At 53.4% G+C, this 17,882-nt stretch overlaps 3 protein-coding genes across 15 annotated transcripts; 1 reads left to right on the plus strand and 2 right to left on the minus strand.

Annotated features, from left to right (window-relative positions):
* Nucleotides 1-905: 905 nt before the first annotated feature.
* On the minus strand, nucleotides 906-6,732 carry MRPL10 (mitochondrial ribosomal protein L10). Of its 2 annotated transcripts, none has more exons than XM_086355442.1 (5): nucleotides 6,662-6,732; nucleotides 4,515-4,684; nucleotides 3,163-3,327; nucleotides 2,765-2,909; nucleotides 906-1,878 (listed from the first exon to the last, which is right to left on the minus strand). In XM_086355442.1, exons 1-5 carry the CDS (start codon nucleotides 6,711-6,713, stop codon nucleotides 1,622-1,624), a joined length of 789 nt encoding a protein of 262 aa, XP_086211568.1. In that variant the 5' UTR covers nucleotides 6,714-6,732; the 3' UTR covers nucleotides 906-1,621. The 2 variants fall into 2 exon arrangements, with proteins under 2 accessions (XP_086211568.1, XP_086211569.1); XM_086355443.1 differs by lacking the exon at nucleotides 6,662-6,732 and adding an exon at nucleotides 5,904-5,937.
* Nucleotides 6,680-11,342, plus strand: LRRC46 (leucine rich repeat containing 46). Of its 11 annotated transcripts, none has more exons than XM_086355441.1 (9): nucleotides 6,680-6,862; nucleotides 7,125-7,199; nucleotides 7,297-7,405; nucleotides 8,702-8,810; nucleotides 9,633-9,679; nucleotides 9,964-10,073; nucleotides 10,261-10,330; nucleotides 10,497-10,645; nucleotides 10,847-11,342. In XM_086355441.1, exons 2-9 carry the CDS (start codon nucleotides 7,190-7,192, stop codon nucleotides 11,215-11,217), a joined length of 975 nt encoding a protein of 324 aa, XP_086211567.1. In that variant the 5' UTR covers nucleotides 6,680-6,862; nucleotides 7,125-7,189; the 3' UTR covers nucleotides 11,218-11,342. The 11 variants fall into 11 exon arrangements, with proteins under 11 accessions (XP_086211567.1, XP_086211559.1, XP_086211565.1 ...); XM_086355433.1 differs by having other exon boundaries at nucleotides 6,726-6,862; nucleotides 8,687-8,810; nucleotides 10,775-11,342; XM_086355439.1 differs by having other exon boundaries at nucleotides 6,726-6,862; nucleotides 8,687-8,810.
* A 503-nt stretch (nucleotides 11,343-11,845) lies between these two features.
* Nucleotides 11,846-15,577, minus strand: SCRN2 (secernin 2). Of its 2 annotated transcripts, XM_086355430.1 has the most exons (8): nucleotides 15,484-15,577; nucleotides 14,927-15,100; nucleotides 14,439-14,620; nucleotides 13,640-13,839; nucleotides 12,980-13,195; nucleotides 12,696-12,861; nucleotides 12,424-12,604; nucleotides 11,846-12,164 (listed from the first exon to the last, which is right to left on the minus strand). In XM_086355430.1, the coding sequence occupies exons 2-8, from the start codon at nucleotides 15,098-15,100 to the stop codon at nucleotides 12,006-12,008; spliced, it is 1,278 nt and encodes a 425-aa protein (XP_086211556.1). In that variant the 5' UTR covers nucleotides 15,484-15,577; the 3' UTR covers nucleotides 11,846-12,005. The 2 variants fall into 2 exon arrangements, with proteins under 2 accessions (XP_086211556.1, XP_086211555.1); XM_086355429.1 differs by lacking the exon at nucleotides 15,484-15,577 and having other exon boundaries at nucleotides 14,927-15,166.
* Nucleotides 15,578-17,882: the final 2,305 nt, after the last annotated feature.

Here is a 17,882-nt window from a genome sequence, read left to right on the forward strand (position 1 = left end):
AGTGCAGTACAGCCCCTTTCTAGAAAGAAGTGGGTTTTGAACCGTGTGGCCTCAGGCACCGCCAGCGGGTGAAGGGTGCAGTCTGAGGTTCTTTGATTTCCAATGTGACGTGGGCCATTTTCCCATCCAGCTGTCTCCGCCTGGGTCTCGGCTTACCCTTCAGGGTCTTACATCTCTCAGAAAATGCGTACTGTGTGTTCCATTCAGAACCTCGGCGCCGTTCCTGCCACCCCAGGAGGGCACTGTTGGCACCTGGCAGGGCTCTGGAGCCAGGGAGAGCACTGGGCAGCACTGGCCAGACTAGCTCTAGCACCCAGGAGCCTCAAGGGCCTTTTAATTCACTTTATGTTGATTGAGCATCCCTGGGCGAAGGGCAGAGCTGGGCACGGTGGGAAGCTGGTCCTGGACCAGGGAAGGAAAAGCTGCCGCAGATCGCCACTGCCAGAGCAGCGTCTGCCCAGGACTGAGGAAGCTGAGGCACTGCTCCAAGTCCCAGAAATGAGCCACGGCCACCTCCGTGCATCGCCCGTGTCCACCCGGAACGCGCTCCCATCAAGGACAAGGGCGGGCTCCAAGTTAAACATCCTCCATGAGAAACTTTCAGTTCCCTGAGACCTGGATGAGGACTCCTACTAAGAGCCTTCAGACCCCATCATTGAAACAGAATCCTGGTTTCCTCCCCATCAGCTCTTTTGTTTTGAACCACCTGAGACACGTCAGCTACTTGGTAAAGCGGGCGGCTACCTTCAAAAAGACAAGCGTGTAAGCAGTGTCATTTGAGGGAGCAGGTACAGGCAAGTGGCAGGCTTGGACACGGGAGGAGGGAGATGTTCTAGGAAGGGAGGTGAGTCAGAGATGACCTTGGGAATATGTCTACAGGGAGGATAAGCTTATAAACAGCAAAGCACAGTTAAGAAAAATGTATTTCACTTTATCATAAAGCAGTGCTCCCAACTTTCCCATGACACGACACACCCCGAGGGCACAGAATGAACACTCAAAGCACTCTTGGGGCCCTAATGAGAAAGCTCTAGTGTAGAAAACCAGGGGAGCATCCTCACAGCTGAAAAGCACCTGGTTCAGTCCCTGTGCTGCCTCTTACTAACAGCATGGCCTTTCACAGGCCATTTGACTTCTTTTCCCCACAGTCTTCCTGTCTGTGAAATCGGGATAATTATGTGAGAAATCAAGGAACTAGCACATGTAAAGTGGTTAGCAGTGGGCCTGGCACAGCAGGCTCTCAACAGATGCCATTCTCAGCACAATTACCTACTCAGCTGAGCTATTCTGGCACGTAGGAGCCACAAGGGGCTAGGCTGGGAGGCGTGTGCAGCGAGGCACAGTGAAAACAGAAGGCAGGGCTTCTCCGCCTTGGACCTGGAAAACGGACAGAGATGGCTCCTATCAGGTCCCAAGTTAGGAAAACTAGAAACAAAGATAGTGATTACAAGCCTCTGTTGTGAAATGAAATTCCCCTACATCTCTGGGTGGCCATGTACTGAAAGAGATCATTGTCAGTAAACGCCAGGTAACACCACCACTCCCCACCCTAAGTTCCCCATGTCTCCAACAGCCAACAGGGCAGAATGTATTTATGGGCAGGCTGGGTACAGGAGGCTGGCTACGAGTCCTGAACAGGGTTGGGAGGATCCGGCTGCGTGCTGGCTGGCACGACGGGGTCCCCCTCGTGCTGTTGTCTGGCATACTGATCCAGCAGGGCAGTCAGCTGGAGCGGGTGGTGCTGCAGCAGGGAGTGGGTCCGGGCTGTGAGGAGGGTGAGCCCTCCTACCAGCTCCCCCTGTGCCAGGGCCAGGCTAGGGAGCTTGGAGTAGTTGATGAAGCCCTGCCTGCTGAGGATGGTGTCATCAATGCAGCCACCTAGAGGAACACAGGATCAGCGAGGCTCCCACACAGGAGTTTCCTCTTCAAAGACAACGGTTCCACCCTAGGAATCTGCTCTCACCACCCTTTTCTACCTCCCAGCCTTCCCCCAGGTCCAGTCCCTCCCTGTGTCCCACCCCACTCCCAGTGTTTCAGATCAGTCCCCTCCTCTCCTTCCTAACTCTTCCTGGAAAACCCTTCCGTGTATTATGTAACCCCCACAACATCAGTGTTTCCTCCTAAACTTCCTTGAAGAACCATGGAGTGCATGTTGATGGAGGCGGGGGCGGGGGCGGAATTTGTATCATCTGTATTATATACACAGATTCCTGCCCCACCAACAGATAACTATGAAATCAGAATTCTCCAGAAGAAGCACCTCCAGGGTTTCTCAGCGTCAGAGGAATCCTGTCCCTCAGCACCCTTCCCTTGGCCTGTTTAAGCATATTCATCTGTGTGGGTTTCAACACCCACTACCCCCTTACTGGACTTCCCTGGTGGCTCAGTGGTAAAGAATCCACCTACTAATGCAGGAGACCTGGGTTCAGCCCCTGGGTCTGGAAGATCCCCCGGAGGAGGAAATGGCAACCCACTCCAGTGTTCTTGCCTGGGAATTCCCATAGACAGAGGAGCCTGGTGGGCTATACTCCTTAAGGTCGCAAAATAGTCAGACACGACTTAGTAACTATAAACAACAAAACACCCCTGACTAGACTCAAGGTGTCTGAACTTCCCCTCCCCAGAGTGACACAGGCAGGCCCCATTGTGAGGAGGGGTCCCCTCCAAGCATGGCCACACTTTTACCCACACGAGCCTTGAAGGTGACACTAGGCTGCTGGAGCACCCACTTCCACTTCAGCCCCACCCCCAACTGGCTGCTCACCCAGCAGCGGCAGGAAAGGCACACTCTTCAAGATTCGCACCATCTCCTTGACCTTGGGTTCTTCACTGACCAGCAGCAAGTTGTGCCCCACGAAAAGGGGCAGCAAGTTTTGGTATTTGGAATCCTCCAGGAAGGGCTTTAGGATCTGGACCGGCAGGAGAGAAGGGCTTACTGGGGTTGAGTAGGAGGAAGAGTCACCCACCTTGGTCACAGGCCACACCAGGCTGTGGGCTCAAGCTAATGAAGGTCTCCTCAAGCCCTAACACAGTTCAGGGCCCGGACTAGAGAGCTGCCATGGAAGGGAGCTGGGAATGCCACTTCTTGGGAGAGATGCTGTGGTCTGACATGGGGGTGGAGCGGGTGGGGAACAAGGCGGGGAATGAGGGTCCACTCCCTACCTGGTTGGGGAAGACCTTCATCAGGATCTTGTGCTTCCGCAGCTGGTGCCGCATGAGAAGCTTGTCCTCCGCGCTCATAGCCACGTTCTGGCAGACAGCTATCATTCGGTTGTCTCGGAAAACTGCGGCTATCTCCCGACGGAGGAGCCGGATGAGGCCTGTCTCCTGAGGTCAAGAAGGGAGGACCAAGGGGACATAAGCTGCCCCTTCTAGTACTCCTTACTCCCTCAGGGATGGGTGCCAGAGCTCCCAGTGATGCCCAAGTGAAGATTAGGGCACAGGAAGGAGAACCGGGCCCCTGACTCTCAGAAACATGTTCTCTCACTCCACCCTTTCATTTCCATCTGATAACTACAGGCTTCAGAGCAGCATTTTTATTATTTTAAAATTTTATACTATCATCTTTTTATGGCGCCATGCGGCTTGTGGGATCTTAGTGCCCCGACCAAGGACTGAACTCAAGCCTTTGGCAGTTAAAGAGCAGAGTTCTAACCACCGGACTGCCAGGAAATCCCCTGGAACAGCATTCTTCCCCTCAAACATTAAACTTTTTATGTTGTATTGGAGTGCAGCTGATTAACACTGTTGAGGTAGTTTCAGATGAAAAGCCAAGAGACTCACCCGTACATATATATGTGGCCACTCTTCCCCAAACCCCTCTTCCATCCAGGCTGGCACATAACATTGAACAGAGTTCCATGTGCCTAGAGCAGTGTTTTTAACACCTGAGAACACTCAGTCCCTTTGAAATGGACAACAGTCTGACCCAGCTCATGTTATTTTGATAATAATATTGTCAAAATTACTTAATTAGCCCTCTGAGACTGTACTCATGTTGAATTCTTTTATCAATTTAAAGACAAGATTACTCTTTTACAGTGTTGATTCAAAATTGAGGTATTTTCACAGAACAAGACTTCATTTTCTCAAGACAGTGTTTCTCAAAGTTGAGAACTTGGGGAGTTGAAAACCACCATCAAGTTAACAATACTCCACTGATCTTTCTGCCCTCTTTCAAGGACCAAAAACTTTGTATTGTTCCTCTAAGAAAACCTGGGAGCTTCAAGATCAGTGGGATGTTCTCTCTTCCCCTCACCTATGTGGAGAGTTTCAATCACACATTTTTGGAGACAAGAGTGAAGGAAACCCACACCTGTACAATCCACGGAGTCCAAGAGGCCAACAGAGAATCAAAGGCAGATTTCATTTTAAAGGATCTGAACTCTGGGATCAAAGTGGGGAAGTAACAATGTAGATGACAATGTCGTGGAGTGCTACTTCATTATGGCCACAGAGACAAGATCACTTTAATCCACCATCCCACCACCAGGCGACATGCCCAGCCTCCTCACCTCCTGCGGGGGGCTGGGAGGGGGCGGCAGGCATCTTGGGTTGACAACAGGTTTGGGGGCAATATACTCAGTCACAGCCATCAGCTTCTGCCGCTCAAAGTGCATCACACGACGGTGGCGAGTAACAGCCTTGGAGCCATAGCGGATAAACTGGTGGGTGGGCAGCCGGCCTGGGAGAAAAAAAGGGCCACGTGGTGAGATGTAGCCTCTTGGAAGCCTTAGTCTATCCCAGAGACAAAGAACCTTAGTCTGCTCCAGAGACAAAGAATCCAGCCTCTATGCACGGAGCTCACAAAGCTAGCCTTGGCATTGAGTGGAACAAGGAACTGTCTGCTGGAAAGCCTGAATCCGCAAACCTTTTCTTTTCTTTAATGGGTGACCTTAGCTCAGGTGCTTCATCCTGGAGGAACCCACTTCTCCAGCTCTTCTTTATGCACAGAGATGAGGAAAAACAGGAGCAAAGGAGAAAGTATTTCGAACACATTTTTAAAAGGAAAGAGTTGAACAAATTTTTCTTAAGTGACCAAACAAAAATGTTATGTTTGAGAGCCATCTCTGCCACTGTATCATGGAAGCAGCCAGTCACCATGTAAACAAACAGATGCAGCCTGTTTCTAATACAACTAACTATGGAGAAAAGACCAGCCCTGCCACAATTTGCCAACTTTAAGCCAGTGGCTCTCAAAGTATGCACTACCACCAACTCCCAAACCAACATCAGCATCACCCAGAACTTGTAAGAAATACAACTTCTCAGGCCCTGTCCTAGATCTCCTGAGTCAGTAGCTCTGAAGAGGAGCCCAGCGAACAGTGTGTTAACAAGCCCTCCAGGTGATACTGATGAGGAGTCAGTAGCTCTGAAGAGGAGCCCAGCGAACAGTGTGTTAACAAGCCCTCCAGGTGATACTGATGAGGGCTGAAGTTTGAGAATCACTGCTCTAAGCACTACTCCTTCCCCCAGGATTTGAAGCAGGAGGGAAAAGTTATACTGTTCTCACATCTCCCCCCAAACAAGTTTTTCTCCTCTCTACTTTCCTTCTTTACAGGCATTGCTGCAGAGCACCCCTCAGAAGACAAGGGAGACACTCGAGATACCAAGGCCAAAGAAACCCCTTCATTCTCAACAAAAGGACTCAGGTTACAGCTTCCCATTTTCAGCCCTCCCCAAGCCTAGGATGGGATCTCAGGGAAAGTTTCAGTCAGAAGGTGGCTCTAATAATCAGAGAGCATGGAGATTTTGCTGAAGTGAGAGGTTTTCTTGCTAGTGGCCACAAATCCTAACTGTTGAGAGCACAAGCTCTGTATCAGATGGAACCAAATTTTTGCAGTTTTAGTGAGATAGAATTGACACACATGGAGCCAATTTCCAATCTTTCTTCTGCCACTTACTGGCTGTGACCTTGACCATTCAAGGAGTTTCTTCACCTGTAAAGAGGGGAGGAGAATGCCTTCTTCATAGGATGCTTTATGGTTTAAATGAAATACATGTACTTATCACTGCGCCTGGTCTATATAAGGTACTCAAAATCATTCATTAAACAAATATCTACAGCATGCTTACTAATGTCAAGCACCATGCCACCTGCTGGCTATGCTGAATGAATACGGTTCTGCCTTGATGGAGTTTAAAGTCTAATAGAGAAGACAAACAAATGCAAAAGTACAGTGTGTGAAGAGGCGAAGGGGTCAATAAACAGGGTGACAGATAGACTTAACAGGGGAGACCTTTGCAGAGGGTGGCTACGGAAGGCCTGAGATCTTAATTTCTGGAGGCAGAAAAAAACTGGGTAATGGGTTTAAACCCTAAACAAGGCAGGGGGACTAGGGGATAGAGAATAAGTACTGTGGTTGTCCCCGAGGCTTCTGCTGTGTTGCTGTTATTACTAGAATCTGGAATCACAGGAAATTAGATCAGGCCAGAGATCTTCATAGGATGCTTTAAGGTTTAAGCGAAGTAATACATGTAAAGTACTTATCACTGTGCCTGGTCTATATAAGGTACTCAAAAATCACTCATTAAACTAATATCTACAGTCATCGAGAGCTGTCTGGGATCAGAACTTTGGGGAAATGACCAGCAGCAGAGGAGGGAGACGAATAGAGAGCATCGGCCAGAACGCGCCGCGAAGACGTGGGCCGCTCCTTACCCGCCTGGGGTAGGAGACCCCCTCGCAACATCCCAGCCACGGCCGCAGCCATCGCCACCGGAAGAAGGACCGGGAGACGACCGCGACGGAAAGAGCTAAGGATTGTGGGTAGTCCCAGGACCGGAAGCGGAGGGAGGAGCCGCCAGCTGGAGCAGCAATCCTCATGCGCTGAACCCGGCACCTGAGAGCCCGCCCTCTCCGGTTCGTCATCAGGCGTCCGGTCTCCTAGCAACGACACCTCGAGCCGCTCTTTCCATCCGTCCGCACCGTTATCTACCTACAATCCCCCTGTAGGCGGCCTGGAAAGCCCCTATACACTCCTCAAACTCCAGATCCTCCACCTCGATTTACTTTCGTCTTCTGTCCCACCCCAACAGTTAGCTCTGAACCAACCCCATTCCTTTATCCCCCAGTTCTCTGAGCTTCTCTCTCCTCATACCATCCTGGGTTCTTCCATTCCCAGGGGCTGTCCAAGCTGCTCTACTTCTCTTCGTTCCAATCGCTCCGCAAGCCAGCAACTTTTAGATCATGCCTGGAGGTGAGTAGGGAGGTGGGATGGGTAGAACAGTTGGTTAACAGTAGAGTCAGGCCCCCAAGAACAAGGAAATGTAACAACTGGACTCATCTTTTCACAGCTAAACTTGCCCAGAGTCCAGAGGAAATCAGTGGCGTGTGCATTACTGAAGCCCTCATCACTAGGCGGAACTTGGCCTTCCCTGAAGATGAGGATCTGTCAGAGAAGATGTAAGTGCACCGGAGAGGAAAGGGGTGCTGGAACGTTGAAACACAGAGAATGACCAGTCCCCTGAGCTCTACTGATTGGTCAACTTACTTTTGTCCCTCTCTTTACTTACTCTACACATTCAGTCAGTGGCAATGTCCAACTGATTCTTCCTCCTTAAAATTCATTTCTCTTTTTCACCATGCCCACTCAGTTGCTTTAAATAAGGGTCTAAAGTCATCACTTCTCAACAAACTCCTAATTAGTTTGTCTGCCTCCAGTCCAGGCACCCCATACTGTTGCCAAAATGATCCTTTTAAATAACAAATCTGGTCAGACACTCCCTGACAGGACCTTCCTTAACTTCCTAGCACCTCCAGAATAAAATCCAAACACTTTAGCCTGGTGCCTTTTCAACCTTATTTTTTGCCACTCTCCGTAAGTGTGATTCCTCTAAGACCCCATGTTCCCACAGCTTAGCACTTACTACTCAGAGTGGTGCTCTTACCACTCAGAGGGGTGGGTGGGCAGCATCTGCATCACCTAGGAGCTTGTTAGAAATGAAGAATCTCAGGCCCACTTACTGAATCAAAATATGCAGTTTAACAAGACTCCCTAAGGGGTTCATGGGCACATTGCAGTTGAAGAAAGGCTGGAATCACACATACTATTCCTTCTGCTTGAAATGCCTTCTCATCCCCCCTCTCCTTCCAGTCTAACTCCTACTAATGTGTCAGCTCCCCCAGGAACCATTCCCTGAATCCCCTGGATTCAATGTATAGTCTACTCCCTTAGTCCTCTGCACGTGCTTCTGTCATCCACTTGTCATAGATGTTTGGCCAGCTTCCCTAGTAGTGATGGGCAGGGACTCTCTCATTTGTCTCTAATGGGCATTCAGTAAATGTTGCAGGATTAATGAATGGATGGGTGGAACAAGTGATTTTCCTTCCATGGACCACTCAGAAGGGATGTAAGGAAGCATCTCCTCTCTGCCCCAGCCCCTGCCTCCCCAACCCAAGCTGGCTGGAGGAAGTCTGCCCCCACATCTGCAGGAACCATAGCTGCCATCACCCAGTTTCCCAGTCCAAGGATTCTCACTCCCCTCTCACCCTTATCCCTCCCAGTGCTACTGATAGTTACTGAGGTCTCCAAGTCAACCCAGGTTCCCAATCTAGACCCCACCTCATGAGTCAAGCAGGTGTCCCTGACATCTGATCAGAGTCACTGAGCCATCCATCCCTCCTTAAAACACCCTCCCCTCCATCTTCCTGCTAAGAGACCACAGAAGTGGCACTCTGTCACAGCACCCATTTGCCCAGGTTCCACACGCTTGCTGAACTGCAGACTGTTCGCCTGGACCGGGAGGGAATTACCACTATCAGGAACTTAGAGGGCCTCCAGAATCTTCACAGCCTCTATCTGCAAGGGGTAATGTCCTGCCTCCTGCCCTTCCTTCTCCCTGGGGAGGGGACTCCAGCCCCTGTGAGTCATGTTTGTTTAATCTGAAAGACGCCAACCAGGTCATCTTGTCCATTTACTGGTGTTGAGGCAGGCAGACCTTCATTGAAACGGTTTCCAGATGAATCAGGAATTCTGTTGAATTGAAAGACCAATGCACCCAAAAGAGATCCTGACCTTGCTCTTAAATCACTGTTTTTCTATCAGACACTTTGCTTGTTCTAAAAGTCCTAGATGGTGTCTGTCCTAAATCTCTCATGTTATACAGCTCAAGTCCATTTCCTGTTTTGAAGGACAGGAAGAGAGAAGCATAAGATTCCTCTGCATCCTTCAGAAGCTCAAAGGCTTTTTGGTGGGGGTGGGAGTGGGGGCGGTTAATCTCTGGGCTCCCCCAGGTTGAATATGCCCAGATCCCTCCCAGTTTCCCCCACGGACACTGGCCAGGTCACAGTAGCACAGGTTTGCTCTCCCCTTTGCGTGTGCAGTCCACGACCAAGGCCTTTCCGTTTCCTGGCCCCCCTTGGTTTCCTTTCTCTGATGTCCAGGTTGTGGGGTGATCAGGGTACTTAAATCAAGTTTAGCCAGCCCCAAGTTTATGTCCTCAGCCATCGACTTGGAGAAAGCAAATCATCCCAAGGCACTCATGACTTGTTCAAGGAGTGGGGTGATCATTCCCAAAGGGCCAGGTCTCCAGCCTCAAGAGTAGACATGGTCTTAGGGCTTTGTCCCTTTAAAGGGACCCCACTCAACTGACCTTAGCTTGGTTTCCCCCACCTTGGTCTCTTCCTGCAGAACAAGATTCAGAGAATTGAGAACCTGGCCTGCGTCCCCTCCTTACGGTACATGGTGCCAGGGCTCCGGCAGGGTTGGGGGAGGGGAGAAGAGCTAGAATGAAGGGGAGGAAACCTGGTAATACTCCAGAAAACTGGCTCAGATGTCCCCAAGCCCAGCTGCTGGTCAGCCAAGGATCCCACAAGCCTAGCTCTGCTTCCCTGACCCCAGGAGGGCCTGTGTCCCCACTCGTCCAGCTGCTGAGCCAGGGGGGCCCGGGCACCTGGGGCTCCCATCCCTTCCTCCAGCTGTTCTGTGATTCAGTTGTCTTTCCCCCTCCCTTCCCCTACAGCTTCCTGTCTTTGGCAGGAAACCAAATTAGGCAAGTGGAAAACCTCCGTGACCTCCCCCACCTCCAGTTTCTGGACCTTTCTGAGAACCTGATAGAAACGCTGAAGCTGGGTAGGAACGCCCTTGCCCTGGCTCATGGAATAGGTCCTGGGATGCCCTCCCTCCTCTCTGCCCTCCTCCCTGTGCTTACGTCAGCAGCACATCCTCCAGGGGGCTTGGAGGGCTGTGCAAAGGGGCAGTGGCTTTGGACTGGAAGGTGGGGGTGCGAACCTCATCCCCCGCTCTTTGCTGTGTGCAGATGAATTCCCCGAGAGCCTTCTCATCCTCAACCTGACTGGAAACAGCTGCACCAACCAGGATGGCTACAGGTGAGGAGGAACTAAAGGTTCCCGTGTTGACCTGACCACAGGCCCATCTTCTAGCTCAAGAACACCACCTCTCCCGGTGTGGTTGCTGCGGCTTGTGTCTGCACATCCTCCCAGCTCCACACCCAGGGTGCCCTCCTGGGTAACCTCTGCTGTTTCCGCCCCGCAGGAAGCTGCTGACAGAAGCCCTGCCACTGCTCCTAGACCTGGACGGGCAGCCTGTGGCAGAGCGCTGGACCTCGGACGAGGAGGGTACAGCCTTGAGTGATGAGGATGAGGAGTTCCCAGAGCTCAGAGGCCCATTCTGCTCAGAACGAGGTGACCCTGCTTTCCAAAGTGTGCAGCTGCCCTGTGGGGTCCGGGAGAAGCTAAGACAGGCGGTGTCTGGGGAGGTGGTCCCAGGGCCAGAATAGTCCTTCCCAACCTGCCTTGTCTCCTCCCCTCTAGGGATGGTAGGGGAGAGTTTGCTTCTGCCAAGCCCGGGGCTCTATCCACCACCCACCATCCCACCCCTCACAGGCTTCCTCAAGGAGCTGGAGCAGGGAATGAGCAGGCACCGGGAGCTCAGGCAGCAGACAGCCCTGCTGGAGCACCAGCTGAGGGTGGAGACTCAGCCCACCCTCACAGACCTGCCCCCGCTGCCGGGGGCGCCCATGGCTGGGGACAGCAGCCCTTCCGTCACCCCCACACAAGAGAAAGAGACAACCCCGGAGCCCGCTTCCTTGCCAGAGGCCTCCTCTACCACCAAGAGACTGTGCCCTCTGGCTCCCAGGGGCCAGCAAAGCACTATGCAGGCAAGGAAGGGGGCCAGAGCGGCCACAGCCCCCAAGGCCTCTCTGGCTGGGGCCCCCAGCACAACCAAAACTGTGACCAAAAAAATCAAGAAGTGAAATGCAGCCTACTGCTATCAGCGAAGCCCCAGGCACACGGAGGAACAAGGAGTGGGCCTCCCCTCGGCCTGAGAACCCTGGCCTGTGGCAGGAGCCTGTCCCCAATAAAGCATCTCTAGGCCCTGCGTGTGTCTTCTGCATCACTTGGGGCATCTCAGGGGAAGCTGTCAGTAAAAAGCACCCAGAAACAATAGCAGGAATACAGAGCCTGATTCTAAAGAACAGGATCTTTCAGGAACTGCCCAAGGGACTGGTGCCCCACCTCAGGGCCCCCACCTGGCTTCTGAGCTGGCAGGAGGTGGGCACTGCCTGGTGGAGATGCCATCTCACAGTAGACACATCACATACCACCGGCCCCCCACCAGGGACTGCCCTTCCAAGGTTCAAGCCAAGAACCAAAAACGTGTGGTTGTAATTCTCCCCATGAGCAGCCACCTGCTGTACCAGCCATGCCCCTCCATGTTCCCACACCCACATGTTGGGGGCCCCTTCTCTTCCCAGGTTCCTCCACCACCTAAGTTAGAAGAATGTGCTGCCCAGCAAGGCTCCCAGAGGCCCTGCAGCCACTGCAGGGCTGCCCTTTGTCCTCTCTTGGCCCTCCCACCCCCACTGGAGCTGGACACTGAACAAGAAAATAAAACACATTTATTAGAGCAAAGGCCAACCTGGCCACTCAGAACAAGGCTGGGGTGGGGGATGAGGTGAGGGGATTTCTCTAGCTTCTACCCCAGGGGTCCTGTGCCCACTGCAGCCCCCTGCACCACAGGCCAAGTCAGGAGGGGTCAGGCTCAGGCATATGCCTGGGTCTCCTTCTCCACAAAGGCCTGGAAGAGGCCGCCCAGCTCCTGGGCGGGTGGAGCACACTCCCTGGTCAGCAGCTGCCGCACAGCCACCAGGCCTTCCTGCTCCAGGTCCCGCTGCTTCTGCCGAAGCTGCTGCCCCCGAGCCTGCCCGGGAAAGGGGGCGATGAATCCCCGGGACAGGCTTCCCTCTGGATTACGGAGTAGGGGCAGATGGCTGCCATCTCACATAAGCAGGAGAAAGGATATACACCCAACATTTTCCAGGGTTGACTTTGAAGGGAGAGACTCCTCTCCTTAGCTCTAGAGTCTCCTTTGCTCCCAGTTCCCCTCATATTTCCAGAGTCCCAGTTGGGGTGGGGGAAGTGCGTCATCCCCCAGGGTAGCCCCTCTTCCCCGGGGTTACCTGCTCACTCTCCATCAGTCCCAGGGCCACCTGGTGTCCACGGTAGAGGGGGTGCCGGCGATCCACCTGAGTCTGGAATCGAGGCAGGGTCCGAACAGGGTCCTGTGCTCCAAAAGTGGGAGACAGCACCTGGGGGGGCTGGGCTGCCCCCACCCCAAAGATGAAAGGTTTGAACACAGACCTAGTGGGACAAGAATGGAAGGATAAGGGCTCTGGTACCCTTCCGTCTCCCCTGCCTGGGGCGTTCCCCCCCAGCTTCCCCACCCTCTCACCGGGATGGGTCTGGTGTGGCAGTGAGGAAGTGCACGCAGGGCTGGGTGGTGTCCCGGGGCAGCACAGACACCATGCTGGCCGTGGTGCGGAAGCCCCCAGAGTCCATACAGATGCCGCTCTCCTTGTCCCTGAGGATGCCCATCATCACCTCTGCTGTGATACCCCCTGCCAAGGAGGACACAGTGAGGGCCCCGAGGGCAGAAGGGGGCCCTCCGGCCTCAGAGTAAGCCCCCGAGGCTGTGGGAGGGAAGAGAGCTGGGCCCCACGCTGTCTACTCACTGACCTTGTTGTTGCTGCAGCAGCTCCTGCCCGGCCCGGAAGCGGGCCTTGGCAGCCTCCATGCGCACAGGCTGCTGGCTCAGGGAGAAGACCTGGGCAAAGTCAAAGGTGCCCTGCCCGTCCCACCAGCCCTGGACCTGGGCGTGGGGCCGGAGCTCAGGGTGTTCTGCCGAGATGTCCGAGCCGATGCTCAGCTGGTTGGAGATGTTGTGGACCCCCTCTACAGAGGAGATGAGGGGTCGCTCATATATTGTTGAGCCCCTGTCCTGTGCCAGGCACTCAGCTAGGTGCTGAGAACACAGTGGTGAAGAGAACAAGACAACCCTCGTGGAGGGGCAGTTAGACCGATCACGCGAATAAATGAGAGCCGGCAACTGCAGGGAGCATCATCATGAAGGGACCCCGGCTTGTGTATAAGGGAGAAGCCTGGCCACCAGGAAGTCCAGGAAGGCTCCCCAGAGGAAGATGCAGGCTGAAGCACAAAAGGACTCAAGCAAGTGAAGGGGGAGGTGAGGTACTCGAGAGGGCTCATCTCCCGTGTCCCTGGACGTCCCCACCATCCGAGACATTTGCACCTGGATCGGGCCTTCCTTGCCCCCACCACCATTCCCACCCCAAAAGGAGAACGCTTCTGGGAGGCAGGCCCCAGCGCCAGGCCCCTCACCCTGGATCCTCCGTGCAGCCCACAGCCTCCCCGCCGTCTCCAGCACCCAGGCCTCAGTCCGGTCGGCCAGCAGGAAAGTGTTGTGGTAGCAGAATGGCGTGGGGTCCTCCCGGCAGCTGCCCCCCTGCCCGTAGCGCTCCAGCAAGCCTGTGATCACGTGCAAGGCCTCCCGGGCAGAGCTGCCCCGTTCCAAAGCCAGCCTGGCACAAAGAGTCCAGGGGACAGAAGGGAGATGGGGTATCAGTGCTGATGGCAGAGCTTCAGTGGACAGAAGAATCCCAGAGAGGTTTGGTGATGAGCCCAAGTCACAGAGAAAATCGCCACCATCTATAGGCTTGTGGTTTTCAAGCTGTGCTCTGAGGGGTTCATGAAATGGACTGAAGCACATTCCTGGAGGAAGACATGCCCTGTGCCCTCCAATCTCTATCAGAGCAGCTGCTCCAGCTGCCGGCTCTCGTTTATTTGTGTGATCAGTTTATCTGTTATTAACTGGTTTTACAAACCAAAATTCTTCATGAGATTTCACTCAAAAAAAATTTCCTTCTATTGAAAAAAAAGTTAAACCATTGCCCTATTTCTGGGCCAGGAGACACCCAGAGCTGGCTACATTTGGGAGCTCCTCACCAGACTGTGGAGATGGGGCCAGGAGAGGGGAGGGGAGGGGGCAGCCTACCTGGGGAGGACGACAAAGTGGGCAGAAAAAGGGGAGGTGCTTGGGGGCAGGGAGGGTGGCCTGGGTCAGTATTCAGCCCCAGATTTCTGGTGTATCAAGGGGGGATGAAGGAGGGCAGGTCCGCACCTGAGTAAGTCCATTCCCAGCAGGGCTTCCCCTTCCCCGACTGGCTCCTTGGTCCACACTGCCTCATTGCCAATGCAGACACCATGCTCGTTGGCACCCATCTCAGCCCCCCACAGCCAAGAAGGGCGGCTCAGGATCACAGCATGGGTCTTGGACACCTGTTCCACCTCAATGTAGGTGCACTGGAGATGAGGGAGGAGAAAAGGGAGGTCCACTTAGAAAGGGGGAAGGTACCTCTAAAGTGGTGGCGCTGAACCCATCACCCAACACAACCCTTTGAGGAAGGTCTTATTATCCCTATTATACAGATGAGAAAACTGAGGTCAACAGCGGCTAAATAACAGGTTAGGTCCCAGTCAGTAGACTCAAAGCTCATGTTCTTTTCACCACATCTGGTAGCTTCTCAGGTCGGGGGAACAGAGGAGGAAGGTTTTAGAAGAATACCTATTACTGCCACACCTCCCAGCACTCTGGAAGGCCTAACCCACCTGGAGGCGGCTCCCAGGGGCGTGCGTGCCTGCCGGTACAAACACCACCTCCTGCACCTCATCCCGGGGCCGGTCAGAGTTCTTGGCAAAGATCACGGCTGGGAGAGCCGAGGCCGGGGGCACCGAGACAAAGCAGTCGCAGGAACATGGGGTGTCAGGGCTCCACGATGCCATCTGGGGAGAGATGGGGATGCGTGTGTCCCTCTCAAGCCACCTCTCCACCATCCTGACCGGGGAGCGGTCCTAGGGAGCACCCCTCCCAACACGTGCAGACACTACAGGAAGACACTGCGACGGGTTTGCCACGCACAGCACCGCACGCGTATTCGTTGCTCGGCGTGAGCGAAGGAAACGCCCACTCTCTCCACGGGCTCCAGGTTTGGGAATCGGCAGACGGGCGCAGACCGCACGCTCCGAGGGCCCTGCTCTACTCGGGAACGTGACACTTCAGGGCAGTCGCAGGAGCGGCTCCCTCGCTACCCAACCTCTCTCCAAGAGTCCCAAGCCCCTCTTCTGTCGGCCCGTTTCTCGCTCCCCCAACACTTTATGCTCCTCACCCTCTCTCCGTGCAAATCCCCAGCTTAGTCCGGAGTCCTACAGCCTCCGCTTCAGGTAAGGTCTGTCCCACGGGCGGAGGCTCCTGGAAGTGACCTGGAAGACTTTGGCCTCGGGGGCGGAGTCGAAATCGAGCGCCTGCAGTTCTTCCGTTTTCCAGCAGAGTGCGCGCCAGCACCACTTCTTGGAGCGAAGCGGCCTTCGGAGTCCTGCTTGCTGCCTGCCCTACCCGGGTGCAGCTTTTAGGCCCGATAAAGGCTGCGACGAATCCGCTAGTTTCTCCAGTGGGGTCACTGTCGGGACAGGGAGCCGGAGGTGGAAAGGAGCCCACGTGAAAAGGGAAGAAAGGAAAACTTGGCTGATTGGTTAGAGAATGTGGACAGCTAGGGCATCTGGAGATTAAGGAAGAACCTCAGCTACTTGTCACCTAATTTGAATTCCAAAGGCACAATTCCTGGCTGGTGCACCCTCCTCCGCATCCTCGTCATACCCTGTTCCCCCGGCTCCTCCCCATCTCCCACCTCCCCCTCCCCAACCCCTCAGAAATAAGATCAAAAAGAAAGAAAGATCGACAGGAATGGTCACAGGCCAGGAGGCCTGGGAATAATTGAAGTGAATTCCTTAAAAAAATTTTAAGGCATATATACCTGGTGGCTCAAATGGTAAAGAATCTGCCAATAATGCGGGAGACCCGGGTTCAGTCCCTGGGTGGGGAAGATCCCCTGCAGAAGGGAATATTCTTGCCTGGAGAATTCTGCTCCCTGTCCTGACAGTGACCAATGTTCTTGCCTGGAGAATTCCGTGGACAGAGAAGCCTGGGGGGCTGCAGTCCACGGGGCCACAACGAGTCAGACACAGCTGAGCAACTAACTCATATACACAAAATCCATTCTGAGTCCCCAAAGGCCAATTCTGCCCCACAGTGCTCAAACTCATTGGAAGTTAGCTTTGAAAGAAAATTTGGAAATTTCTAGTCCAAAGATTTGTAACTGAAACAGCAAAGGAGAAATCTTGGCCAAGGGGGCATATATCCATATGGAGGTGGACTCTGATCTCAAATATTCTGCTTGACAGGTCATTTTCCTGTATAAATCATCTCCATAACCAGCATTTAAGTGAATGGATCTCACTCCCATTTGCTTTATGGAGCCCTCTGGAATGTGGAGAGAGGACACACTGCAGGTTATATACTTTGCCCACGTCTACCCTGCCAACCAATCAGGGCTGCTGCTCAGAGATCTGGCCACAGCATCCCAGCCTGTTGTCATTCCTGGGATGGGAATGAAGGTGGTGGGCAGCTGTGGGAGTGATGGCTGGGGAAAACCTACAAGATAAGGCTGCTGGGACATCTGAAATCTGAGACATTTTCTTTTTAAAAAGATTATTTATTTATATTTTGTTGTTCTGGATCTTCGTTTCTGTGCGTGGGCTTTCTCTAGTTGCCGCGAGAGGGGCTGCTCTCTAGTTGGGGTGCCTGGTCTTCTCATTGTGGTGGTTCCTCTTATGCGTGGTGCGGCTCTAGAGTTCAGGTGGGCTCAGTAGTTGTGGCGCACCCGCTTAGTTGCCCGGAGGCATGTGGAGTCTTCCCGGACCAGGGATCGAACTGTGTCCCCTGAATTGGCAGGTGGATTCTTAACCACTGCAAAGTCCTGAGACATCTTCTGATTGCCTCCAGATAAACACAGTTGGTTCCCAAGAGGGTGCTATTTCCAGGGAAATGGGTGTCACTTTCAGAAAAGGGACTGCCACTTGAACAGAAGGTTGACCTAGAAGCTGGGCTGGAGGGAAAAGAGCATTACCTGGAACTGTGCAGACCAGCATCTCATCCTGCTCCTTTTTCCTGCTATAACATAGCGCCGCAGGCCTCTTCAGGCAGGTCACTTCACCTGCAAGGGCCTCAGCGTCTCCAGTAACGAATGAAGGCGTTGGACTAGATCAGTGGTTCTGAATCATGGATGGGGTGAGGAGGGATTATATTTCAACCACACAACTCCCATTGCATAGGACAATACTTTAATACTCTGCTTCTCAGAGTGTCCGAGGATTGCCAGCATCAGCATTATCTGGGAGCTTGTTAAAAATGCAGAATCTCTGGCCCCACCTCAAACCTACTGAATGGGAATCTGCATGTTAACAGGACCCCCAGGTGTAAAGTTTGCGAAGCGCTGCTCTACTGCACCCCCAAGGGACATAATTTGGTGGGATGTTGGGGCGTGAATCGGGGTATCTGGAAAAACTCCATGAATGGTTCTAATATGCCCTCTTCCAGGTAGGAACAACTGGACTACTTGGTTCCTGAGATTCTTTTCAAACCCACACTGCTCAGATGCTGAGCAGTCAGACTCGCTAGGATTAATGGGAAGTGAATTGCTTCTGGTGTGATGTACGGGGCGGGGGGCCG

Source organism: Bos grunniens, chromosome 19 (assembly GCF_055505025.1).
Source record: "Bos grunniens cultivar Pamir isolate PY7600 chromosome 19, Bosgru_T2T1.0, whole genome shotgun sequence".
Taxonomy (NCBI): domain Eukaryota; kingdom Metazoa; phylum Chordata; class Mammalia; order Artiodactyla; family Bovidae; genus Bos; species Bos grunniens.

Bases quoted from the DNA above. Each gene is read 5' to 3' on its own strand.
- MRPL10 (XM_086355442.1), bottom strand. From the start codon at position 6,713: ATGGCTGCGGCCGTGGCTGGGATGTTGCGAGGGGGTCTCCTACCCCAG. The intron at 4,685-6,661 runs GTAAGGAGCGGC...TTTTTCTCCCAG, and splicing joins GGGTCTCCTACCCCAGGCGG to GCCGGCTGCCCACCCACCAG. The intron at 3,328-4,514 runs GTGAGGAGGCTG...TCTTGACCTCAG, and splicing joins CTCCCAGCCCCCCGCAGGAG to GAGACAGGCCTCATCCGGCT.
- LRRC46 (XM_086355433.1), top strand. The intron at 7,406-8,686 runs GTAAGTGCACCG...ACTCTGTCACAG, and splicing joins GAGGATCTGTCAGAGAAGAT to CACCCATTTGCCCAGGTTCC. The intron at 10,074-10,260 runs GTAGGAACGCCC...TGCTGTGTGCAG, and splicing joins GATAGAAACGCTGAAGCTGG to ATGAATTCCCCGAGAGCCTT.
- SCRN2 (XM_086355429.1), bottom strand. From the start codon at position 15,151: ATGGTGGAGAGGTGGCTTGAGAGGGACACACGCATCCCCATCTCTCCC. The intron at 14,621-14,926 runs GTGGGTTAGGCC...CCTCATCTCCAG, and splicing joins CCCCTGGGAGCCGCCTCCAG to TGCACCTACATTGAGGTGGA. The intron at 13,196-13,639 runs GTGAGGGGCCTG...TCTCCTCTGTAG, and splicing joins GGCTGCACGGAGGATCCAGG to AGGGGGTCCACAACATCTCC.